The 27,128-nt window shown below is 44.5% G+C and overlaps 1 protein-coding gene across 1 annotated transcript; it reads right to left on the reverse strand.

Annotated features, from left to right (window-relative positions):
- Nucleotides 1–19,288: 19,288 nt before the first annotated feature.
- On the reverse strand, nt 19,289–26,644 carry LOC8052125 (probable vesicular glutamate transporter eat-4). The gene is made up of 5 exons (XM_029973502.4): nt 26,518–26,644; nt 25,935–26,064; nt 25,518–25,616; nt 24,989–25,119; nt 19,289–19,579 (listed from the first exon to the last, which is right to left on the reverse strand). The coding sequence occupies exons 1-5, from the start codon at nt 26,572–26,574 to the stop codon at nt 19,331–19,333; spliced, it is 666 nt and encodes a 221-aa protein (XP_029829362.4). The 5' UTR covers nt 26,575–26,644; the 3' UTR covers nt 19,289–19,330.
- Nucleotides 26,645–27,128: the final 484 nt, after the last annotated feature.

A 27,128-nucleotide genomic window follows, 5' to 3' on the forward strand; every position in this document is an offset into this window, starting at 1 on the left:
CATCTAAATACCCAAAACCCTTGAAAGGCCCGCAGTTCATTATTTCACATAACAATTATCTGAGCGAGAAAAGGCAGCGAGAACGCACAAATATCCGTGCTGGTGTTTTCAACAAATGCAATATTTTATGTTACCTCTAAGGTGAATGAAAGACCCTGTCTTTAAGGGGACGCTGAACTCTCCAAAATATTTTCAAGTGCCTGGATGGTACACGCATGTCACGAAATAAAGTTTCCGCGAACAACTTCTTTAGCCCAATAATTACGCTGTAAGACACACCTACAGCGTGTCCCTCAAAACATTTAGTTATTTTCACAGCTAAAATAAGCCACGCAACGTCGAACGTTTATTCTTCGTTCAAATGTGGTTTTAGCGGTCAGAACCATACGTCAGAGTTCCAGCACGAACCGTTATCTTATTCAAAAATTAATAAGTGATTTCTTTTTCAAATTTTAATGGAAAAATAGGGTCCACTTTCCCCTGTTTTTTGGTAACTGGCACCATAGAGCCCATTGTCCTCCAGACTCCTGTCGGCCCCCACTTTCCCATTAAAAATTTCATAAAATCCCGTATAACTGTTAAATAAAGTAACAGTTAGTGGTGAAACTTTGGAATCTAGTTCGCACCGCTATATTTGGGTGGAAGATGAGGGTTCCAGAATGCGAAGTTTATGTTTTGCTGTGATAAAAACCCTCTCAATGATTTTTGAGGGACACCCTGTATATAAAAGTTTATTTTGTATATATGTTATTGAATTTATATGCATTAAGAGTGCAGGGTTTGAGCTTTTTGATTTTATCAAGTTTCTTAAAATACCTTACGTAAGTCACATGTAAGAACTTACCAATCTTTGCCAAAAGTCATTAAAAGAAAGTTCACCTCTTTTTTTCAATTATTCTAAAATGCTGTTGTTGTTTTTTTGTTTTTTTTTTCATTTGTTAAGCGTCATAAAATTTATTTTGAAAGTGGCACAGAAGATATTTAGTGCAGTAGTGTGAGAAGTGAAAGGATAGCGAGGGGTCAAACATGCGATCTCCGACAGGTGGAAGAAACATCAGTCTTCGCCTTGGCCGCTTCAATGATTACTAACTTCAACACAGAAAATCCGTCAAGCTTTCCTTGTGCGCCCGTTCATTCCAAAAATTCTCCCAGAACATCTTTTTTAAAGAAATTTTATTTTAAACCTGTGCTTGAATTGAGGTAAACATTCCATCTGCTAAGTTGTCCTAGGACAATACAAAGCTGATAAATATTACCCTCTGAAGCTATTGTGCGGGATACCAGGGCACTTGGGGCAAACAAGATATATAGTATCGAATCAATGCGCCGAGAGGTCTAGCTCGGATTTCGCACTTTTCCAACTGCCCCTTCTCACGAACGCGAAGCCTAATGGCTCGTTTAAAAATTCCTATCTTTGTTTCATCTTTTTGTAAATGAAAACTTATCTACACTCCCCATTGTTGTTCTATCGTTGACTCTCCGATCGTCGTCGAGTTATGTACCTAACTTCCCAAAATGAAAGCAAACTTTTTTTTTTTTCAAAACAATGTCGGCGTGTACATACGGTATGTTTGGGGGAACGTCACGCTAAATCTTTGCAAGGTCAAAGTTAGTTTTGTGCCTCTCTGCAAATAAGAACCGGCTTTCCCACATCGCCGTGTATCTCTCATGGCGAAGCTCCTAACGGTGTATTCACACGGCGAAGATTTCTTCCACAGGGAGGAGGAAACGTCATCGCGCTTCGGGGTCACGTGCGCCAAATTACGGATGTTTGTTCATTAATCTCCGTACTCCGCAAAGAGCCAAGCATTGCCGCGTCGTTCGATGGCGTGTGCGAAAATCATGTGGCAAGGTTGAAGTCGTCGCATCCTTACACCAACAGCGTCAAAGGCAGTCTGACATCACGCTTGTGGCGTACCTACACGACGGAGGTTTTCTTTAGGCGTAAGGATATACATCACCGTGTTTTGAGGTTATGTGGGCCACTTCACGGACACTCGCTAATCCCCGTACTCTGCAGGGAGCCGAGGACTTACTTTTCCCTTCTGTCTCATCGCTCCGGCGAGAAAGGAAGATGGGATCGAACGACGAGTTCAATTAATTTGAGGATATGCATGCAAAGCATTGTAGTCTTGAATTTTCTGCATTGTTAAATAAACAATGTCAAAATTGAAAGAAAGAATAATCCCAGTGTCAGACTCTCAACTTCGGCACTGTTGGTGCAAAAAGGCAATGACTTTAAACTTCCTCCATGTTTTTTACACGCAGCATCGAACTTGTCGTTCGACGCCGTGGTATTTTCTCCCCGGAATGGTGGGACAATCCCCAACTCACGGCGGAGTGCCGTAATGCGGAGATTAGCAAGCATTCCTGACGCGGCGCACGCGACCTCAAAACGCAATGACGTCTGCTCCTTTCTGTGTAAAAAACCTTTTTTCAACGAATTCACTGTATTTTGAATGTTTACGCAGCGGAAATTTAAACTATACCCCAAGTGGCGCCTGGTGTCTCCGATGTGGACCAGAAATTCAGCACGCCGGTGCGATGCTCATCCAGATCAAAACGGGCGGCGGCGTGATTTAAGTCGACGATTCCTGGGATCTGCGGCGCAATTTTTTTCCTCCGGGTTATTCTCCTTATCTGTTTAGCTTCGAAGCCAAGTCTGCTAATGAACAAGCTCTTGCCTCGTTCTGCAGTTGGATGAACCATGGCCGCGCTAGATTAGACTAAAGCCCCTCGATGTGTTTGCGTTTTTCTTGCAAGTAGCGTCAACTCCGCCAGTGCACGAGGTCCGTGTCTCGAGCGGCCCTTAGAAGCAAATGGCGGTACAACATTAAAACGAGCGGCCCTTGGAAGCGAATGTCGGCGGACACCCCGCTCGTGGCACGTGTCTTGCGCGTTTTCACAACAACGGTTGGCGGTACTTGTAAGCGGGAATTTTAACAAGAGACAAATTTAGAGTGAACAGGTGCGATCTCTTACTCCTCTTGCACGGGGAGAGGTTGATCCCATCAGACGGCCGTAGAGCGAGTCGCTGTAATCATAGCCTTCCTAAAGTACCTTCATGTTTCAAAAGTAGCGCAAGGTTCATCGATGCACGAGGCACGTGCAACGTGCAGCCCTTGGGATGATCATGGTGGCACAGGGCAGCAGTGAGCTAGATTTCAGACGCCATGTTATTCACAAAAGTGTCGCGCGGCACGTGTCTCGAGCATTTCCACAACAATGAATGTCGCCACTTTTCCCAGGATAGTGGGGCTTTAATCCTTCCTGCAGCGCTTTAATTCGTTCTGAGAGGCACGCCCACTTCACCGTGTTGTCCTCTTTGCTCCGGTGTTGAGTTGGAGACGTTTCTGGAGTAATTAAACACACAGGTCCTTAGGCCACCTGCCTGCAGGGACTTATACGGAACACCTCTTCCACTTAGTCTTCTCAACAAGCGAGTGTCTATAGATAAGCGTTTTATTATCGTAAGCCGCAACATAATTCAATCGCCTCACAGATAAGCATGGCACATATTTTCAATAGCAGTGAATGGGGGACAGCTGTTCCGGTTGTCTCAGACATTGTTGGACAAGGTAGTGTGGTCGCACCCCCATGTGGCTAAAAAGCTTCATTGCTCTTAAGCGAGAGTGAAGGACGCAAGGATGCTCGTAGCCCGGCCACAGAAAAACATTGCAGGGCAGCACTGACCTTATCGCTTAATTTTATTTCGCAGTACTGATTGCGGGCACTTGCAAGATCGAAAGAGAAGAGCCAGTAAACTTCACGAGTTGTGATCCTGGCTGCTTATAATTAGTTGCAAAGGACAAGAGTCATGGTGGGTGTTAAAAGCACAATGGAAGCTTGGAGTCGTCGCATTATTAAACTAACACAACCAAAGTTGATTGTCTGACATTACTCTTATTTCAATAAATAAAATAAAAATTAATCAAAAGGAAGACGACCTAGGGATCATATATAGACCATTCGGCAACGCTTTTGGTAGAGTACTTCACGGGTAAGGGTTTTGTTATAGCCTTTTCGCGAGCATGAGATTCGAGTCGCAACAACTGGCTTTTTGTTACATCACTGAGATACGCAGCCACTAAAATGGGTAATAACAAATTAACCCCACAGCAACTTTTTCGACATAACGCTGTTGGGTATAGAACTCAACAACCTGTCTCGCGACCACAGGAATGAATTGAAGCGTAATAAATAAGAGGCAAAGAAAGTGAAGGTTTTTTTCAATTTTGGTCACAACTAAACAGATGGCACTATCTGCCATGAAAACTCCGAAAGGACCTGTTATTGTGTTTTTTTTTTTTTGCACTTTAGAGAAAACTGAGCAACGTTTACTGAAATCAGAGGCTGCTAATTTGTATACGCTATAATAATCTATCTTGTCTAGACTAACATTCTCTTTCAAGCGGTAACGCACACATATTAAAATTACATTTTGTGCCTAAAGAAGATGTATATTTTTTTTGCAGTTAAAAATTTGTTTCAGAAACATAAAACGCAAAATTGGCAAAAAAAAAAAGGCCATGATATGCAAACGAGCATATATTTAAGTTAGTCTGCCAGAAGTTCGGATACCTTATGTGGAAAACGAACGGCGGTGCATTTGTACTACGAAACAATGCTTGCATATTTCCGCCATTTTTATTAATTTTCACTTGAACCTTACAACAAAGATTGAGCATCACTCCTAATGACACGTGGAAGACATTTTAAAGGCTATTCTTATTACTAACTGTTACAAGTTTCAGACGCAAAAACCGAGCAGTTTTCGTGGAAATTTATCGTGAATTTACTCCCATGAGGTTTGTTTTTCAGTAAATATTGTTCTCAATCTAAAATGAAAATTAAAAAAAGGGTCACGATATGCAAAGCAAGCACTCTTTATCTACAATCTTAAAAAAATTCGAACCACTTCGGGCCAACATTAAACTCTGTCCATTTGTACTACCAAACCATGTACATACAAAAACGTCACTTTTGTACATGTTCCCAGCCACCAAATTTCTAATATACTCGTATATTTTTTTTATAACAAGATGAAAGCCATTTCCCATTTTATATATACTTGCATGTGATAAATATTTTTAGAAAGCAACGAAGCGCGAGAATTGCGATTCAAGCACCCGTTTATATCGTCATTTTTTCATGGCCGCCGTGTGTCCTCAGTCGTAACCCACCAATTTTGGTAAACCGTCTTCCTGCAGGAGGCTTGGTGGAACCAGGGGTTTCCCCAGGAATTGAAATTAGGGGGGGGGGGGGGGGGGGCTCGGAAGGCATTGATAATAGGAGTCGTTGCGAATTAAGGGGGTGCCTTCAACAAAAAAAAAAAAATAACGAAGGGGTGTACACTGTGTAGGGAAATCACAGGGTTCGACGATTCCTTGGTAGGAAATTTGTACGAACAACGGACGCCGTTACAAAGGGGAGGGAAAATTAGTGACGGTTACAATAACTATTAGTGCTCCCGAAAGTAATCATGCTATTCTTGTGATTACTGCCTAATAGATGTGATGAGTAAGTTACAAGTCTGAGCGAGATCCTCCTGGTGTGCTATAAAACAAATACGAGGGGATTGGTCGTCTTAAATACATTTAAAAGAATAAACCGGAGGATCTCTCTCTAATCGGTCCCTTTAGCTAATCACCTGGAGAACTGGTCATAAAATATTTCATGAACTCTGGAAGAAGCGGTGCTATGGGGCTTGGGGGGGGGGGGGGGGGGGGGGCAGTTTGCGGGGACGTAAATTACCGGCGTTTTCAATAAAACGGTCTATTGCTTGGCTTCAAATACCACTTCCATAATACAAAGGCATCACTGTGTGTAAAACGCTCGCAGAAGTCACTAACAAACATGTACAGAATCGATATCGGCCACGCCCAGGTATAGAGAGAAAAACAACAGAGATATAGCCAATCCAGTTTTAAAACCGAAGGATCTTGCTTCGCCTCAGAAAAAGTGAGTAAGTTTGCTTCTTCAACCACCGTGGTGGAATCAATTTTTTGTTTCTTGCTGATTGCACGGTCAAGTGTTCGGGAAGGAGTAATTCACCGGACGGCCATATTGTGTTCACCGAGCATGCACCGAACGATCTCGCACTGATAGGCTCCGGCAGTTTTGATTGTGCTGAATGCAGGGTCTCAGAAGATCTACGGAAGCTCACCGACAGCACGCATTCAGCAGCCACAAACTCAGCTATGGCCACCGGTAAAAACTCCCTGTAAATCGACAGCCCATGTGCGCGATCTCCACAGCCCATGCCCACGTATGCTCGCGACTTTGAAATGCGAGCGAAGCACGCGCGCTATGTGCACGAACGCCCAGAATTCACCCGTCAGTAACCAAGTTATGGAATGGTCCGTACACAAAATTGCTGCATAGAGCCGAAGACAGGGAGCCTGGATAATTCACTGACAATGTTTAAAGCAAACTTGGAAGGATATATTGCCTACCTCCTTCTTGCTGGAGAACGCGTTTGCTTGGTCGCGAGAGAAGAACGACTTGGATGACTATTTAAGGTGTGGTTCCCGAGGAGTCTGTCGCCGAGGCAGCAGTGCAAATTTTCAGAGACAATCCTGCACCCCTCGCGCAGTTACGAAACGCTCTGTAGAGCACGCGAGGAACATGCATGTTGTGTACCCCTTCGTGGAAGTCACGGGCGCGAGCGAAACGACTCCGTGATTGCAATTGATCGCTCGCGCAACCACTGGGTGCACCTTCCAGTTCTTGGGCGCTATCGTGTTTCTCGTGCCCCCTTGGCACGGTGTCCGCTGCAAAAAAACATCCCTGGGACAGGGATAGTAGGGAGTTTTCGTGGACCGTTTTCGCCGTCCCACAAGGCCTTCCGCAACCCGCTACGATAGCGGGAACTCCACAGTCAAGGCTATCGGCGCGCTGGCGCAGTAGCAACTTCTTCGTTGCGGAACGCTTAGCGGAGGAGGCAGCGCGGTCTACGAAAACTCCCTATTGCGCAAGCGATCCCGCAACTAAGCTTGTGGAGTCATACACCCGCACATGGGCATTGCCGAGGACACCTGCATAGCAAGGTTTTCAGAGTGTAACTTGAAACACAAAGCGCGTGTATATATGGGCAACAAAATTATGTTTTTGTTACCCATACTTATGCAATATTTCATTTTATTTTTCAAATTAAATATAAGTAAAAAGTTTGAGTAGTATGAAAGGGTCTGTTGTCTTTGTAACTAAATAATTTTTTAACTTTTTCGTATTTGTATTTTGTTAGGGTTTTGCAAAAACAATGTTTGTACCTGCCTCCGCGAGAAGAGGAAATACTTTTTATTACGGTTCTTAAAGTGCAAAAGTCCTTCCCCAAATCACTGAAAGACTAGGACTCAACAGCCCCTGCGCATTTGATGTGCCTGTTCGTGTAAGATGACAGGCCGTATTCGAACGCAAATGAACATGTCACTGACATTCGCGAGGCAATAAAACGAGACAGTCCATTCTTAATCTAGACGTAAAATCCCCTCTAGTGTATTCCTTCTAATCGGGAACACATGACAATTCGCACTCCGAGATGTATGCGGATAACTCTCGACAAAGAAAGGCTCTCAAAAGACTTTTTTCCCAAATCACGCGGATGCATTCAACGTGTTTCCCCGGCAGAAAAGAATAAATGCAAAAAACAACAAAAAAAAAAATGAGGCAGCTATCTTGCGGAGAAGCAGCGAAGCGATGTACAGGGTGGGGCAATACGAGCTGGCCCCGCGTCGCTCGGGCCAAAGCGGCACAAAAGCTGCACAAGAACCCCCGGGTGCGTTAAGTTGTTATAAGTGAGATTGGAAAGAGGTTACCGCATGCGGAATTTTACTCCTTTCGACTAGCATTTAAATGGGGCAGCTCATTCCGCAGCCGACTGTGCAGTCTCCGCGTCTATTGACAGCCCTGTCGACACCCGCTGCTACCTCTTTTTTTTTTTTTTTTTTGCTGCATTTGTTAGATATTAAAACCTTATTAAGAAATAGAGATTGGCCGCTGCTTTTTAGGTAACTCCGTGGCACTTTGAACGGCTACGGCGTATGATTAGAGTGCCCAGCTTTTTGCAGAATAGTATATGCCTAAAAAAAGCAGACAAATCAAGGTGGAGTTTTAGCAAGTTTAGTAGCCAAATTCCTAGCGGTTGTTCGTTGAATGTTTTCTTAATGCCATGGTCACACTGCTTATACATCACACAAAAGGGAGTCTGCGTACAGATTCGATCGCGAGTCACGGCGAGATCCGTGCTTCGAATGCAGCATGGCAAGGACAAGGAAACATGGCACGCGGCATTCGAACCGCGGATATTACGCTGACTATTGTTTGCAGACTGTCTTTTGTGTGATGTATGAGCAGTGTGACCCCGTCCTTACGGTCTATATTTCGACAAAAGCAATAGAATAATTCATTGACAAAGCAACATTTGCTTGACCAGAGCAAGCGTCCATAGTATAACGTAAAAACGTATCACGTAAAATACAACAGATTTCACTCTAGAACTCGTATTAAAAGGAAGAGCTGCCTTCATCTAACAGATGAAGGGATCACGTTTATAAGTTAGAGGAATTCCGTTGCAAAACTGATGTTCTGAGGAGACCCATTGTCACTAATGCAATACGGGATTGAAACCGACGCCCAATTTTCGCGGTTAACATCTTACCTATCGATATGTTTTATTTAGCATTAACCTCCTAGCGTTCACAGTTTATTTGTGATTTTATTTTGTTAGAACAGCCTGTGTATGGTTATGAAAGGTAGTGTAGTATTCACTCCCAAATATTATAGCCCTTACTCTAATGCTACTGCAAGTATCCGAATGAATAAATAAATAAATATTAAATAACAGCGTCAATAAAAGATTCACCGGCGAACATGAGATAGTCTGACTCTCAACACTACGTGTGCGTTGTTGTGGCGCACTTTATTTCAAACTATGTAGTTTTTTTTGTTTTTTTTATATACTTTTTATGTCGCCATTTGTTTCTTCAAATCAAAGTTTCGATACGCTATCAAATTTTCCGAGAGCCAGGGAGTCATCGGTGAACGTTGACGTTGTATGATGTGATGTGCTGTCACTTCAGAATCTCACTAAAAATGTATGATTGCGGTTTTAAAGAGTGTATGCGTTCTCAGTTCCTAGGGAAAACGGGAATTTAGCTCTTGTGAAATGCTGAATTCATTTTTTATAAGTTTGTTGTTTATTTGAAATGACTATAGCACAATAACACATTTAGATTGACTTTTGTTGCGACCCAAAAAATACAGCAACATTTACCTGTACTCGCAAACAGACGTTCATGTGAATAGGTCAACGAAAAGACTTCTTTGTTTATTAAACAAGTATATAATTAACATTAGTCACGTCAACACCAGGCCCCTTATCCAGCACTCCACAGAGAGAGGTTACTGAATTTATTAAAAAAATATCTAAGAACTATTTCTCGTTGCACGAGGGGTGTACCTGTACAGATGATGTAAAATTTGAACAAAACAGAGATGGAATAATATACGTGTACCAATGATTGGAGAGCACACACTGCACAACATTTTGACTAAAAAAAAGCAACCTATAATTCGAAGCATTACATTATTTTGGATTGTTTTAATAAGTATTTTTAATGTTATTATGTAGTGCAGTGTGTGCTCTACAATTTTTGTCGATTCCATCCCTGTTTTAAGCTTTTCTTTTTGTCATTATTATCAATTAAGTATCGCAATTTTTAATTTAGGAAAATTTGAGCAGTGATTGTCTTTTTTCCTTGATTTTATTTATGTAAAGAAGCAGAATTCTAATTAGTGGCAACACGGATACGAGTTTTCGCAATTTACACCTGAACTTCTTGTCGGGACATTGCCACCACGCTCACGACTAAATTTTCGAGCGAAGGGGTTTCCTTTTGAGTCCATCGGGGGTTGCATAACTCCCAACAACAACCCGTCACCCTCACGCCCACCTTTCAACGAGACGATGAACTGATACTCCGGGAAAGGGTAAAATTGAGAGCGTCTTGGTCGATTTCCAATACATATACCGAGGCCGCTGAACTCCCAGATGAGTCGCTCACCAGTTGTTTTGGGATAAAACACTACATATTTTAGTGCGGTTTTCATGCGTTTTGTTGGCGCCAATGGTCAGAAGATGCTCATCACGTGACGCTGCGTCGATGGATGAATAATTTTCTTAGAACATCGTTTTCACTCAGAACCGTATTTGCGACTACGGCTGTCCAATATTTGGGACTATATACGCAACCGTGAACACAGAGCCCTTCAGTGCAGTGGTAGTGATAATTTGTGAAACAAAACAAAAACGCAAATAAATTTAATTTGTACTACATCGGTGCGCCACAGCGCAGTAGGCACACCACCTAAGCAGCCTTTCTTTTCTTTTTTTTTTTTCTTTTTTTTTCTTATTAAAGCACAGAATTTTCTACACATCCACCAAGCCTTTTATGCTGCGTTTCGTTTTGGCAGCAATAAAAACGACCTAGCAGTATCTCATGTTATCCTTGCTCGCAGGCTTTTTTTAATAACGAACAGTCATTAACAATTATAGCCGCATTATCGTTAAATGCAGCCCTATCCAAAACGCGGCTTATGGCGTGGGTTCTCCTTTCCCAGTCAAGCGAAGCGAACACCGTCTGCGCATTAAAGTGCGAAACGATAGGAGTAATACATGTCACTGCAGAAACACTGCAGCCTCGCACCGTACCCCATCGCGCGCTTCTTAATTCCAACATCCCCCCTCATTGCCGCAATATCCTCCTACCAGCGAACACAAGCCCTTCGACATCCGCCCTCCGTGCATTTCACCCGGACCCGCCAATACACTCACTGAGCCGCTTTATATAAACTCTGCATGCACACTGAAAGCTACCTCCATCCTCACGCAAATAACTCAATCTCATAAACTAGGTACGAAGAACCCCGCCGCCGCCCCGTGCATCCTCCCCAACCGAAGCGTGCGGGAGACTCGCCAAGGACGTGGCCCGACCAGAAGATCCAGGACAGGGAACATGCCCGGAACATTGCGATTCCTGGGAAGCTCACCGGGGTTTCCGGGCAGGTGGTGCGGTCGGCGACGCGGCGAGGAGCGGTAAGTGCTCGGGTTGTGATGGCGATCGGATCCCAGCATCCTCCTGGATGCGAGCGAGGACTGCGGCAGCGACGCCGTGGAGCAGCGCGGCGGAGTCCTACCCGTCCGGTCGATAGAACAGGGCGCGCTGGCTCGCCATCCTCATCATCTTCCCTTCCGCTACCGACCCTCCTCTCCCGTTCGACGTTAAACGTGCCTCTTCCTTACGCTTACACAAATCCGTTGCCTTCTCCTCCTGCTCGCCCTACGCCGTGTTGCCTTTCTGGGACGTCAGCTGAGCGGGAGGTTTCTGTATTTTGGAGCGCGATCGTCGCCGGTCGTTGAAAGCTTCCGGTCGCTTCTGGTGTCTGTCCTCCTCGTTGACAATGAAGAGTAACGGTCCTACGAGACGACGGCAAGGATGGCCGGACTTTTTGGGGCCGAAGTGGATCGGTTGGCGCCGCCGCTGACTGTTTGCTTTGGCGCGTTGTGTCTTCTTTTGGTTTTGATTTGTTTCTGCGCGGAGAGCGACTGAATTTGGAGAAGGTGGAAGGTGAAGTCGTGCCTTGGCGGTGAAAGGTCAAGCGTCGCGGCGGCGGCCAAGGGTTGCTGACACACCCATGGTGTGACTTTGAGCACTCGTCCTGGAGGGAGAGGTGGAGGGGGCGGGTGCAATGCACGCGGCTCTCGCTTGATTGTGTTTTGAAAGACTTTGTTCCGGTTGTTGTTGTTGTTCTGATGACTCGTGAATTGTGCATATTTAATGCGCCTCTTAATTGCAGGGAAACTCCTCCTTGTGACCGCTTGTGCCCCCGCGTGCGGTTGCAGCTGATTTTTTTGTTCTTTTTAACCTGAAAAGCTGATTTATAGTTTTCTTACGTTCAACATTGTTCGAAGCATACAATTAAATACTCTGGAAAGTTGGGCGAGTTGGTGGTAGATGTTAGCGGTAAAAATACCGCAAGAAAAAAGCGGACAAGAAAACGAAGAACACACTCAAAATGCCACAGCACAAAAAAAAGAAAAGAAAAGGAAGGACGAGAATAGGTACACACAGCGAGTTTCGTGTGTGCACTTCATCGTCTTATCCTTCATTCTTTTTTTTACGCTGTTTATTTTTATTAACACAATTAAATATAACATATTTTTAAAGAAACATGTTATTCAAAGTTCTTTCCTCGTGACCAATAATGTGCCCTTTCTCGCTTCATTGATGATTCTGCGCTATACAATGCCCAATAATGCAGAAGTTACTTATCGATAGACGGAAAACTTCTTTTCATGTCAACCGCTAATATTATTCCATCATACTTTTTTATATATGCAAAGGGCGCGCACACTCTAATTTTTAAACAATGTTTATCTGATCTCTGACATTATGTATACCTCACAGCCATATACTCCCCATCACTGACATTTTTACCCACATCTTTCTTTCCCATTCCTGTGCTTCATTTCACTACAAGTTGGAGCAGCCGACGCGACGAGCCAATGGGGTCAAGCAAGCAGCTTCAATGTTAGGCTAGGGCTATGTTCCGAATCTTACCCGAGTAACCTGCCTCCTACGTCAGCGGGTGATACCACGTGACATCGCGAGTAAACGATCCGCGACTCGATTTTGGAACGGCCAGGATAATCACCTGGATACTACGCGGATTGGCTTCGTCTTGGGCGACGGCAAAAAGAAAACACAGCGGCGATGGCAGAAAATAGCAGACGATCCTTTTGATCATGGAGAAAGCACCCGAAGAACGGAAATGTTAATGACGACGCGGTGTTTTTTGAGGTGGATCCACCAGCTCCTTTTACTCACCTTCGTTTGGAGCTGTATATTGAGATCAAAATTACTTACTCCTTACAGCTAGACATAAAAAAACAAATGTGATTTTATTAATCAGCGCGATCGCTGCAATTCTTGTCACGGTGCCCTAAACGCATATATTCCACGCATTGTAATTTGCACCGATTATGTTTTGCAGAAATATATTCCACACGATGTAGCGGTACAGCGCGAGGGTGCTTTCTCCAGAATGATATGAAACTCACGTTCGCTTTGACGCGAATGTGATTACAGTGGAATTTTCGAAGCCTTCACTGCTTTACAAGCGTTATCCTCTCATTACACACACTCTGGAGGAAGCAAAAATACTACATCATCATATACCGAGTTCAAACATTTTCGGCCTTGAACGTGAGATTACGGCATTCCCCCAACGCCGAGGACGAGGATGCGGAGAAGCTCCTGTTTACGCTCGCACTCAGATAATAACAAGTACACGTTCCCGGGCAAGGTGGACGGTCTGGATGTAATGCAGTCAATTCCTGCTTTGACAACAGAAAATCGCAATAACCACACATGCTGCACCTAATTCTTTGTCATTTCGAACGTCCGCCACCAAAACCAACGGAGCAAGCGAGCTTTGACGGCTGTCGGCGCAGAAAGCAGACGACGAACAGATCACGTGACGTATTTACTCGATTTGATCCGACTTTACCCCCCGATCGAGGAGGGTAGCGCGAGTAATTACTCCGGAGTAAACAACCCGCTTCTGGAACGCGAGTTCTGACGTCATTGAGTAAGCTCGAGTAAGTTTTGGAACGCTACGGTACGATGCTTTTACTCCGGAGTCGGATCGAGTAAATTTTGGAACACAGCCTAGGTGGCACAAGCTGCCGCTCGTTACAAAGGCTATAGACGCTTTACAGCAGGTGTGCATGGGCGCCGCCATAACTGACCTTCAGTTTTTGTTCCCTCTTATTCCGTTCGCTTCACTTCATCATTACCCCCAGCAGGACAGGTAATTGTCATTTTAAGTGTTACTGGGTCCTTCTCCCTAGCATAGGCCCCTGTGGAGACTCGTCAACGCCCGCTTCAGTGGCTCGGCATCTCGGTAAGACAAGAGAAGGGCGGCTATGGGGGCTCAATCTGGGGCGTGTGTAAAGCGTCTATAGCCATTACCATCCATTCATCCATCCATCAAAATCGTAAGATCACCGTGGCTGTGTTTCAAATCTCACCCAGATGGATCCGACTTACTCCGGCAGGTCATGTCACGTGACAACACAGATTGAAAAGTGCTGGACGCCAGTAGGTTTTGGAACGTCAAGGTACAAAACCCTTACCCTGGAGTAAGATCGCGTAAATTTTGGAACACGGCCCATGTTTGTCGAATTTCTGCGCGTGTGCCATCGCTGGTAACCTATTGAAAGCGGTAAACTTGCGCCATCATCTTGCGCTTTTGGCCCGTACGTCTGCGTCCGTGCGTCTTCTAGCCTTTACTTGCGATTAAACGAAATATCCTCCAGGGAAGCTAACCACAAGTGACGCATGCAGACGTTTTCTGCTTCCTGTCGTTCTCAGTCACGTCGGTTCCGTACCTGGTATGCGGGACAAAAAATAATAAAACATTTAAACCTGGAATATAGGAGTAGATATAGGTGAGGCAAAACAAGAACGTGTGACAACCACGAACTTTTCGTAAACACCTTCCAGCGGCGTGGAGAGAGCAAAACGATGTTTCACGGCATACCAGAAGTGACTGCATTCAAGATGTCTGCGCCCTTGTGGAAAAGGTGTATAGGTTAACATCTCACTCGTTCCTTCACTAACTTATGTATGTATACTGAAGTTATTGCGTATGTATGTGTGCGAAGGGGGCGTTTATGTACGACCGTACGTGCGCGCGCGTGCGCCTACACATGGATGTATGTGTGAAAGACAGCGATATCAGCGACAGTAACTAACTTTGATGTTGTTGTTGTTTTTTTTTGTCTTTTTGTTTTAGTCTAAAATTAATATGACGTGCGTCAATTAGCCGCATGGCAAACTGGCGTAATAAAAAAAGGGGGAAGAGAAAAATTGTCATCTTTCCTTCGTCACGTTTAATTCATTTTTTATGGGCCTCTCCTTTATATTGTGATTGTTGATTCTATACGGATTCAATTGACATGGGACACAAGCCTGTAGCGTACCAAAGTGTGCTAATAATTCAGTGTCAAGAAAACGACACAATTCACCGCGTTTTGTTCAGAACGCTTCCAGCTGAAACAATATAGGCGTGTATAGACGCTTTGCAGCAGCTGTGCATGGACGCCGCCATAACTGACCTTCAGTTTTTGTTTCCTCCTATTTCGTTTATTTCCCTTCATCATTACCATAGCAGGCCAGGTTATTGCCATATTAGATTCAACTGTGTTCTTTTCTAAAGCATCGGCCTTTGTAGAGGATCGCCAACTACCGTTTCAGTTGCTCGGCCTCTCGGTAAGACAAGAGAAGGTCACTTATGGCGGCTGTAATTTGGCGCGTGTGTAAAGCGTATATAGCTATCAAGATTGAGCAGCGTCTCCTCGCGAGCGAGATCGAATGCTGATAGCAAGTTCGTCTGCTTCTTGAGTTGCGATGACGTCAGAAAGGCATCGAGCTCTAATTGGCTCTGATGGAAGGATAGTGGGTAGACCTGAAAGCAAGCTGCCATGAGGTCTACTCACTCAGTAAGAGCTCGGCGTTCAGCCCCTTCAAAAGAAGCAGACGAACTTGCGCTCCGGATTGTTTTCGGTCGCGTTTCGGGTGTGCGTCATTACAATTTTTCACATTGCTCGTGGAAGATGAGCTGCAGAGTTTCATTGGCGGATATACTTAAATGTAACAAAATAGCTTAAGAAAGTAACAAGAAATTTTTTATCTTTCATAAGACGCAGAAAGAGGGAGCTGCATTTTTCTGTTTATCTGAAATTTTGTTTTAATTCTTTCGTGCGCTCTGTTAGGCGCGCGCATCGAAAAATGATGACAGACTCTTGTAAACGACCATGGCTTGGGCATGATCGAATACTGCTGCAGTGAAGCTTTACGTTCAGTGCAAGCATTGCATGGTCGCATCTTACGGACGCGCTCGCGGCCCCTGACCGAGCGAAAAGTGCTGAGTCACTGAGCTGCGCGCTATACGGACGCTGCATGCGCAGCGTCCGATATAGCGCACACCAAATCAACAGCGCATGCTCAGAAGCCGTTCCACAGCCCAACAGACAGAGATGATAGCGCTCAGAAGGCGATTTATTTATTTTTTGCAAAGGTCTATCGATATCTTTCGTTTTCCCTTTCCATACAACATCTCGCATGTTAGATAATGTTTTTGTATTTGCAGATTGGTGAGACTACAAGCATCGCTGTTTTATTCTTGTTCAGCGGATTGCTATGTTGCGCAATGCTGCGAGAATTTCAACGCTGGAAGAACGTGGGTGTACAAAAAAAGATCCATAAAAAATCAAAGCACCCTTCGAAGAAAATCACAGAAACCAATCATGACTATGCGCGGGGCACCTTTCTATGACAAACCGGAAGAATCGACCATCCTATTGACCATAGAGCCAGGCATAAGTATTATTCCCCCCACTGAATAGCTAGGGCCAAACTTAATCAAAAGCCGTGCGCAGCATTCAACGCCTGCGAGCGCACCAGCTCGTTCAGCTTTTGTATTCCTTATTTTAGAGGTGTGACCACGATTTACACTCGTTAATCCCTCCTCCTGTTCCTCAAAGTGTTGTCGCCGTGCGTATACCAACCCCTCTACCGGCGAATGAACAGTTCTGTCACGTGCACAATCACCAAGTTCAAAAAAAAAAAATTAGCTTTTTCTATTGCACAAAAGAGCAAACGTATACGCACTCACCATGTTTAAGTCGCCGCCAGTCCTATCCGTATAGCTGCGCACGTAGCATACATCCCACACCGAGGGCCTCGCGCAAGATCTAAAAAAACGCCGAAAGGAAGGCGAGATGATAAGAAGTATACGAGCTATCTTCAAGTCTTCATCTCCTGTTTTGAGCCGTCCGTCCCTTTTTTCTTAATCTCCGAGGAGCGATCGTCTCGCTGTTAAACACCAACGTTCTGCCCACCCAAGGACTCCGCTTTAAAACCGACAACGCGAGCTTGCGAAAGAAAAGAAAAAAGAAGCGCCCAGCTTTTGTGGAGGCCCTAGCGTCTAAGCCCGGGGTTCCGTGACTGTACATCCATGGTTCGTGACTCTTTTCTTTGCTAAAACCGTCCCATTCTATACCTGCTGGCGTTGCCAATGACGTACGGTGAACCGCCACGAAGGTATACTTACGCCCCGTTCAACGTAAGCCGACAGTCCGGTGTAAGCTATACACGTGCTTGTTGGACCAGTCGTGAGTCGATGTTTCGCCACGTGACCACACTCCCGCCCATAGCCACGCGCAGAGGGGGGGATCACGTGATGAAAGGGAGGCGGTTGATTGGGCCGGTGAGCGGGTGGCTTCCACTACACTGACAGCTTAGGGGCGAGACAGAGTGTAGGAGCGCCGTATTCTGAAAGTGCGGTAGCAGCGAAGAATGGGCAGGAGGCCCCCATCGTTCGTTCTATTTTGTGTGTGTTTGTTTCGCGTTCATTCGGTGGAAAGGTCCCGCTTTTAATAGTCGAATGGGCTTTCTCTTCAACGACACCTACACAGCGTGAGTGGCGAATGGAATCGATGTGTTGGTTTATTTATAGAGAATGAAAGGAAAGTCTATTCGGCTGGAAGGTAGCGGGCGGTCAAATTGGAAGGAGCAATTCAAGGTTGCGGCAAGGTCCAAGTGGACCAAATGTCTAGCGAACACGCTTTAGTCGATATGGTCTTGAATTGAGTACAGCACGGCATGGGTTCTTCTTTCTGCACTCAAAGACACGCGAAGAGTTATTAGCTGAGTGAGCATCGAATAGCGGTGAATCTTTTTTTCGAAATCTCGCCCTTTGTTTATTTTTCTCTTCCCTCTTTCTCTATCTCTCTCTCTCTCTTCGTCTTTTTTTCTGTAGGAGGAATTCACATTACCTTAATCCGCCATTTTGTTGTTCGTTGACAACGTGACGAAACGTATGGCAGATTGCGCCTGTGCACAACGCATATGAGGCTGTAAATTCTTGGTATGCTCGCCCTCGGCATGCGCTACACAGCTCAAAACTACAAAATAGGAGACGAAATTACGTCAGTGAATACATATCTTTCTCTTCCTATATATATATATATATATATATATATATATATATATATATATATATATATATATATATATATATATATATATATATATATATATATATATATATATATATATATATATATATATATATATATATATATATATATATATATCGGTTTCTGTCTGCACTTGTGTTCAGACGAACCAGACACGGAGCTTGTTTTACGCGAACACTTTGATGACCTTGGTCACACGTTTGGAACTTCCATGTTTATGTCGCATATAATCGTTGCTTCGAATTTGCCCATTTCACTCGACCAACGCTCACGAAGGGAGTATTGTGCGGGTCGTTTACTCTATTATCAAACAGGGCAGCGAAATTGCGATGAGTTTCGGATTCACATAACGACAGAAAAGCGCCCTCACTTCGAACCAAGCAACAAATCCAAGAACAGTATATATCTACCAATTCATCTCGCAAACTTTATGGGACTCCAGGTTGAGCAAACGACGCCATAAGCAAAGTTGGCGTGTGTCAAAGCTCATCAAGGAAACTGAACGAAATCATAAAACTTCCAAATAGTATGTTTTTTTTTTGTTTTTTTGGCGATGCACACGCGTTATTCAAACATCTGGGTCCCACTCATAACGAATGTCACGCTCGTATATTTCTTGTGCCGCACACAGCTTATACGCGATCCTTTTTAAAGCGCAGCCCTTAGGCGCCCGCTTCCGGCTTGAGCGGCGTCGCCGTCGCCGTCAGCGTCGGCGTAACCGTCGGCGTAACCACGCGGTGCATTATGGAAAATGTCCCACAATGCAAAGCGCGGGACTCGTGACGTCACACGTGACGTCACGAGGGTCCCACTCGGTGCAGTATGGGACAATTCCCATGATGCAACGCGCAAGGAGGAGGGGGAAGGAAGGAGGAGGGGGAGACGGGAGGAGGAGGAAGGAGGAGGAGAGGAGGCTGAACGATCAGGGGAGGAAGAGGACGTGAAGAAGAAGGAGGAAGGGAGGAGGGGGACGAGGAGGAGGAAGTGGAGGGAGGAGAATAGGAGGAGGAGCAGAGAGGAGGGAGGAGGGGTATACCCTCCCTCAGCATTCTTCCCTTTTCCTCCTCAAGAGCTGCGCTCTAATTCGGCGTTACAGGGTGTTGTAAGCGCCTTTCATTTTTTTATCTTTCCTTTCTAAGACTCGATCGACTGGTCAGTCGAGCGTTCAGTGAGGTTCTACAATACATTCGACTTGCGGACTTTAATTAATTTCGTGCACGAAGTTTACGCATCGTGCTGCAGAGTGCGATTCTGCGGCCAGTCTCGTTCTGTGGAGTCGCTGGTGCCGGGTTCCGAGCGAGGGTCCAGAGCGGGTTCGGAAGCTTCCACGTCTTCCGACACGGAGACCTCGGTGTCAGCGTGGGACAAATCCGGCAGGTCCCACTCCTGCCGACGTCCGTGTCCGTACAGGAGAAACAGCATGGCAGCCACCATCTGGCACACGGGCAGCACTACGTGGGCAATCCTGTGACTCTGCAATGAAAAGGCGGGACTTTTTTTTTTTTTTTCGAAGGTGCAATGGGGGACAGCGGGGCTTGGGCCGCCGTAGGGGCGCCGCGAAGCGGCGTGTACGGTTGGGCCAGGTGGGTTAATAGTTTGTATGGATGGAGAGATGAAAGGACGGAGCTGAACTCTTAATCTGGCGGCGGCTTGTGCCACCTAGCCAGCAGTGGACGGCGATTGTGATGACGTTCCTCCATGGAACTTCATTGGATTCGGATGGCGTTAATTCAGCAATTAGACCCGAGCCCAATGCCGAGCGTTCGTTAACTCGTTGATTAGATACGAGGCCCTACCGAGCGCTCACGCAGCACTCGTATCCAATCCGCGTCTTCGCTCGATCTCACTGTGAAGAAGTCAAGAATCTAAAGCACAGGCTTTGACTACAATGTTCGCGAGACCGCGGTCACGTGTTCCTGCCTCGTTCTGCGTGTCAGGCTCATAATACACTAGAGAATACACGTTTGCAAGTGCGGCGTCTAAAAAAAAGTCAAATTTGGGGTTTTTACGTGCCAAACCTATGACGGGCATCTGGCACGCCCCAGCGGAGGACTGAGGATTAATTTCGACCACCTGGGGATCTTTTGACGTGCAACCGAAAGCTCGGTTACAGGGCGCCTTCTCCGCAATAAGCCTCCGTCATATTGCGGCGTCTGGGCTTCGCCATATTGGTGCTACGTGTATCTAGGTCATCTGATAGTTAAGCCTTGCTGAGGCGTGTCCACAGTTGCCAAACTGATGCTTTAACAAGGCGTATTCCACCCACGGTGGTCAGACCAGCTTTTGAAGGAATTACGGCTCGCAAACGTGTGTAGAATGTTTATTTACGTGTATAAAGAAAGACGGCATTGAATAAATAGAAAACAAGGAAGAAATGGCCGGAAAGAAATTTTTTATGTGCTCTCGTCTTTAAATAATAAAACATAGTGCTCTCGTTCCACTTTTTTATCTTTTTTATTTTTATTTTACAGCAGGGTGATTCCACGTCAGTTCATGCAATGATGGTCCGGGTCATAATTTAGATATTTTTGTTAAAAATATATATGAAAGCCATGTTCTTGGGAGGAACATTCAGCTAGATATGAACGCCGTAACAATTTTTTTCGCTGAGAAATAAAATGGAGAAGCTTGAGGCGTGGAAATTGAGAAGATTTCACAATGCTACTTTGCACAGTCGTCATTTCCTTATCGAACCTTTCACGGCACCATAACTTTTTTAATAGGTTTTACAAAGGTTATACAACACATACATAAAAAATTAAAAATATCCATAAAATATTTCAATGCAAACAAAAATATCAAACATGGCACAAAAACGCGTTTTAGAGACATATTCACAATTTTTTTGCAAATAAACCATCTTTCATAATACTTCACAAAACATATCAAAATGCGCGTATTTAAATATTCTTTACGAATATATAAAGATAATATGCCCACCCTTAAACATATTTTTGTTATCAACGAGGAAATTCGGCTGATTTCTCGAAATGTGGCAAGATTGGGCGTCGATATTTAAAAAAACTCCATCTTTTATTTTCTTTAAACTCCCCTTGGCACTTTGCAGTGACTTGAACTAACCTGTGATGGCAAAAAATTGAGTAACATATGACCTCCAAGCGGGAAAAGCTACGACAAAACTTCACTCGGAGCGAGCCGACGTCTTCGTCATAGCGGCTTTGCCGCACAGCACCAAACGTTTGGGCGTTAGTTATGGCATGTATTTTATATTATTAAAATTCTTTTTTTATACGCGGTGAGTATTAGTGACGTGAAAAGGAGCTTTGAGCTGGAATGCCATTAATTAGCTTACAATTCACAGGAATAAAACGGCCCCACTCTGCAAATTCGCTACCTATGCATCATACATAAGCTTAAAACTCTCAGTTGCGCGAATGGCCATGTATACATCTTGCCTCTCGGCATATGCTGACTTTCACAGATGAGTTTCCTGGAGAGTTTCCTGGATTCCTTTGACAGGTTTTACGGTGGTCCACTTTGCTTGCTTCACCGCACGAAACTCTCGAACTCGAAGACAGTTGTGAGCACTGCGCAGAGTGGTTTGACGCGTTTTGCGAAGTGCTGAAGGCATGTAGTTCTCACCAGGAACGCAAGCGATTGTACGTGCTTCTGCCATCAATCATCCTGAAGAAAACAATATTGCGTCTGGTGTCGGGTGCGACTGCCTACATGATTGATCAAACATGAAAACTGAAGCGCAAAGGTGGTGTTTGGGCAACCCCTGATCCCTACATGGGGAAAAAGGCGAATGCCGAAGACGGGGGGGTTGCAATTGAGTACTACACACGCGACGACCTCGCATGCTCTGTTCAAAGCCCCGACAAAAAGGACGTCGTCAAAGCCATGATCAACGACATGTTCAAAGTCGTAAAAAGGTTTATGACCCGCTCTATTAAGGAAGCTTACCAGCTGTTTAGGAAGGACCATCCCCAACCCGAACTAGGCATCTCCAAATTTTATTCCCTACGACCAAAATGGGTAAAAAAAAAAAGTCCCGAGCACGAGGTGTGCGCATGCATATATTGCGTCAATTTTCAGTTGCTTTTAACGGCAATAACAAATGCCCCAAAGAAGACATTTACTGAAGACGACCTCAAGCGCATCTACCTCTTCTGCGCTCCACAGAACGATTGCTTTCTGCGCCGTTGCGAAAAGTGCCCAAAAACGCAGAGCATCCCGCTGCAGTCGCTTCATCTCGACGAAGACCAAGAGATATGTTTCGCGTTATGGGACGCTGGCGAACTCGTCAAAAAGGTTATGGACACTTCTGCCTTCCTGCGGCAATAGGAGAGCGAAAAGTATATGAGGCATTCTTACATCCTTGACCTTGAACGAAGCCTGATACATGACACAAGAACCGCCTTACCACCCAAGGCAGTGATGTTCCACTTCGATTTTGCGGAAAAACGGACAGTACTCTTTCCAACGGAAGTGCAGAGTTTTCATTGAAAAAAAAACTCAAGTGTCTCTCTCCACAAGTGTGGTTACGTCCACGCAAGGCACGCAAAGCTTTGCCGTTGTCACCGATGGTACACGAAACATGACACAGCTCACGCTCTTCTAGCCACATAGGCCATAAAAGAGTATGTTAATGTTCATTTCCCAGTCTTTTTTGAAATAATTTTTGTATCAGACGGAGCGGCGGCGCATTTCAAGAATCGCTTCCAATTCCACGAATTGTCTCGGAAGCCGCACTCTTCGGCAAGATGGATCTTTTCAGCCACTGGACACGGAGAAAGCGCTTGTGATGAAGTAGGTGGAAGAACCAACGCTCACCAAGTTCCTCGCTTGCGTTGAGTTGAGCGAGATCTTCGCTCAACTCAACGGTTGCCACCGCTAAAGACTTTGTGGAAGTGCTACGTAAAAAAGTAACAAATGTCTGCATGTTCCACCTGTCTGTGGAGCGGGTTCGAGAGTTTCGTGCGGTAAAGCAAGCAGAGTGGACCACCATAAAACCTGTGAGAGGAATCCAGGCTTCTCATCTGTGGAAGTCATCATATGCCGAGAGGCCGGATGTATACATGGCTACTCGCATAACTGAGAGTTTTAAGCTTATCTATGCATAGTTAGCGAATTCGCACAGTGGGGCCGTTTTGTTCCTGTGAATTGTAAGCTAATTAATGGTATTCCAGCTCAAAGTCCATTTTCGCGTCACTAATACTCAGCCCTTATGAAAAAAAAATTTAATAATATAAAATACATGCCATAACTAACGCTCAAAACGTTTGGTGCTGTGCGGCAAAGCCGCTATGACGAAGACGTCGGCTCGCTCCGAGTGAAGGTTTGTCGTAGCTTTTCCCGCTTGGAGGTCATATGTTACTCAATCTTTTGCCATCACAGGTTAGTTCAAGTCACTGCAAAGTGCAAAAGGGAGTTTAAAGAAAATAAAAGATGGAGTTTTTTAAATATCGACGCCCAATCTTGCCACATTTTGAGAAATCAGCCGAATTTCCGCGTTGATAACAAAAATATGTTTAAGGATGGGCATATTATATTTATATATTCGTAAAGAATATTTAAATACGCGCATTTTGATATGTTTTGTGAAGTATTATGAAAGATGGTTTTTTTGCAAAAAAATTGTGAATATGTCTCTAAAACGCGTTTTTGTGCCATGTTTGATATTTTTGTTTGCATTGAAATATTTTATGGATATTTTTAATTTTTTATGTATGTGTTGTATAACCTTTGTAAAACCTATTAAAAAAGTTATGGTGCCGTGAAAGGTTCGATAAGGAAATGACGACTGTGCAAATTAGCATTGTGAAATCTTCTCAATTTCCACGCCTTAAGCTTCTCTATTTTATATCTCAGCGAAAAAAATTGTTACGGCGTTCATATCTAGCTGAATGTTCCTCCCAAAAACATGGCTTTCACATATATTTTTAACAAAAATATCTAAAATATGACCCGGACCATCATTGCATGAATTGACGTGGAATCACCCAGCATAGCTTTAAAGGGAAGCTACGGAGCTTCTTGGAAAAAATGAGTTAGAAGTGAATTCTAGTGTATTTTTACCCCGTGAACCCGAATACCCAAACCATTTGCTGCGTAATTATTGGTAAACGCGAGAAAAACGCGAAAGACAGTCGCTGTCCGTGACGTCATCGACGGCTCTTTTGGCTGTCCAAGGCTAGGGGGGCGGGGCTTCAGCCCTATTTTGAAATTGCTCTTGTGGCTCTCCGGCGCGTCGCATTGAAATATAATTTTGATATCTGTTATTCTAAAGGCCAAATGAACGCAATTCATGCGTTTTTTCTCAAATGTAGAAGTGCCCCATCTTCCCTTTAAAGACTAAATGAAGTGAAATGCTCTCGGGCTCTTTCAGAATTTTGTCATTTGATGTGTCACGTCTATTTCGTAGTCAGACGACCCGGTTTACTTTCCGGAGATTTTCTTAACTCGATTGATTCGTGTATGGTTGATTCGCCTCCATGTCCGGATTTTATCCGCAGCCTTCTGCACGCAGTGTACTCGTGTTTTACGACGGACATGTCTTCTCGGGGGGCTTGGCTTGTTTACTACGTGGCGTGGAGCACGAACACTGGAGGATATGTCGCAGTTATTTGCGGACGTGCCGTTTTAGACAATCTATATGGTAGTCTGTGTGACTTGTAAACAAAAACTACGTTTTTAAGAAAAGAAAAAAAAATTGAAGAAGTCACGCTTTCTTCAGGGTCACTTCACGTTTCGTACACGATCTTGAACCTAATGAGACACCTTCGGAAGCTGGAAACTGTTTATCGCGACTAACCGTAGAACAGTGTATAAATATGCAACGTTGAAAGCAGAACATAAAGAGGAAAGGCATATTACTAATTAAAACAAAAACAGATTGCCAAGCTCGGTGGGCCTTACCATGACAGAAGATGTCTCGGTGATGATGAACACGTTCAGGGCACCCACCACAACCCAGAGCGTAGTGGATGACACTCCTTTCAGTACAGCGGCGTGCTGTGGCGCCAGGTCCAGATGGTTGCTGTCAATGCCTATGGCAGATGTAAAACACCCTTCAGCGAATAATGTTAAAAACTTAAGAAATATTTAAACATAAAAGGACAGAACACAAACAGCACATATTCCACACTCTCCTCGATATTTCATTCAATTTCAAACTTTGCATTTTTGCCTATAGGGATTCGTGAATGTACTCTTATTCATTTTTCTTAACCTTGGTATCACCTATGGTGCTTTTATGCGTACACATATTTTTACATTTTTTTGTGATCGCATTAGTTGTTGAAGTCAGATATTTCAAAGTGTGATACCACCCTTGAGGAAAGTTGAGTAAGTTTAGTATGAATAGCGAAAGCATAAAAGAACCGCCCCAGTACAATTATACAGTGCTGCAGGTTGCGATGCCTCCATATCCATGTATTACTCTTACCAAGAATGAACACTCCTAGGGCTGTCACGGCAATGTGTTCTATCCAGTGGCTCTCTTTTAACCCCAGTAGCATCGCAGCACAGGCATGAATCATCAGACCTAGTGAAACAAAACAGCGAAGTATAGTGGAATTCAGTCTCACAAAAAATCACTCATCCGGATCAAACCCATAGATAATATGTTCCATCTTGACTCAGTTCAGGTAAGCTCCCGAATATTCGAGCAAGCAATTTAACAAAAACATATATCAAAACACGGCGACAGGTAAGCTGCCACCAAACACAACCTAGTACACGCATCTTTACAACAAAATGATGTAAAGATGGATACAGACAAACGTAGTTAGCATTAGAGCTTTATGTATAGAATTTCGAGCGTGTCTCTTCGTAAGTTTTTGTGCTAACTGGGAACACGTACCTCCAGAAGCAGACATCTTCCTTGCCACAGAGGTGGACAGAAGGACTTTGTCCCGCAGAAAATCGCTGGCCACCCCGCACGTTACAATCACAGCCGCCAGCGCCAGCACAGACGGCAGGGACGGAAATCTCTGAACAAAAGGGACAGAAGCAACGCTGCTTCAGAAAGCAATCTACTCAACAAAAAAATAAGAAAATAAAAAAAAATAAAAAAATATTGAAGAAAAGAAAGATTTACATTTCTTATATCCTTAATTTGTTCGTTGTTATTTTCATATGCGTAAGAGGTTTTGAAAACGGAGACAGTACAGGTTCACACAGCAAAACAAGAACAACATTTAGTGTTAAGCAGAATCTGGTAATCTTATAAAGTTGGAATGTTGAAAGTTATAGAATGTGCTTACTACCCGTCAGCTCGTGATAGTCTCCGTCCATAAGCGGTAATAATTAATGCGCAGGGAGTTAGCACTCTTTAATACGGCGCAGAGCAATATTTTAACTGATTTCTGTTCGCTAAGTCTCACGCCATAAGTCCCGACAGCTGATGACGCCAAGTGAGCATAACAGAGATCTGAGTGTCTTACATGAAAGTCTCCGAGGTACATGAGGTAGTTGTACTTCCCCAGACGCTGCTCGTACATGCCCGTCGCCACGGCCAGGCAGACCAAGTGGACCGGCGTGCTGGTCAGGATGCATCGCCAAGGGACGCGCCTAACCTGTATGGTAACAAGCGTTGATGCATTGCCATCTTAACTTTAGAACCCTATAGTCAAGATACATCCATCGCCAAGGGACCCATCTAACCTGCATTCTAACAAGCGCGTTGATGCATTGCCATCTTAACTTTAGAACCCTATAGTCAAGATACATCCATCGCCAAGGGACCCGTCTAATCTGCATTCTAACAAGCGCGTTGATGCATTGCCATCTTACCTTTAGTACCCTATGGTCAAGATTGATCCACCACCAAGGGACCCATCTAACCTGCATTCTAACAAGCGCGTTGATGCATTGCCATCTTAACTTTAGTACCCTATGGTCAAGATACATCCACCACCAAGGGACCCATCTAACCTGCATTCTAACAAGCGCGTTGATGCACCATTCTCTCAAGTTTTATATCTTGTGGATTAACACCATATTTGCACAAAGAGTGGTTTGACGCCATTTAAAGGACTTTCACTCTGCTGGAAGA

This window comes from Ixodes scapularis, unplaced genomic scaffold, assembly GCF_016920785.2.
Source record: "Ixodes scapularis isolate PalLabHiFi unplaced genomic scaffold, ASM1692078v2 PGA_scaffold7__128_contigs__length_106722199, whole genome shotgun sequence".
NCBI lineage: Eukaryota > Metazoa > Arthropoda > Arachnida > Ixodida > Ixodidae > Ixodes > Ixodes scapularis.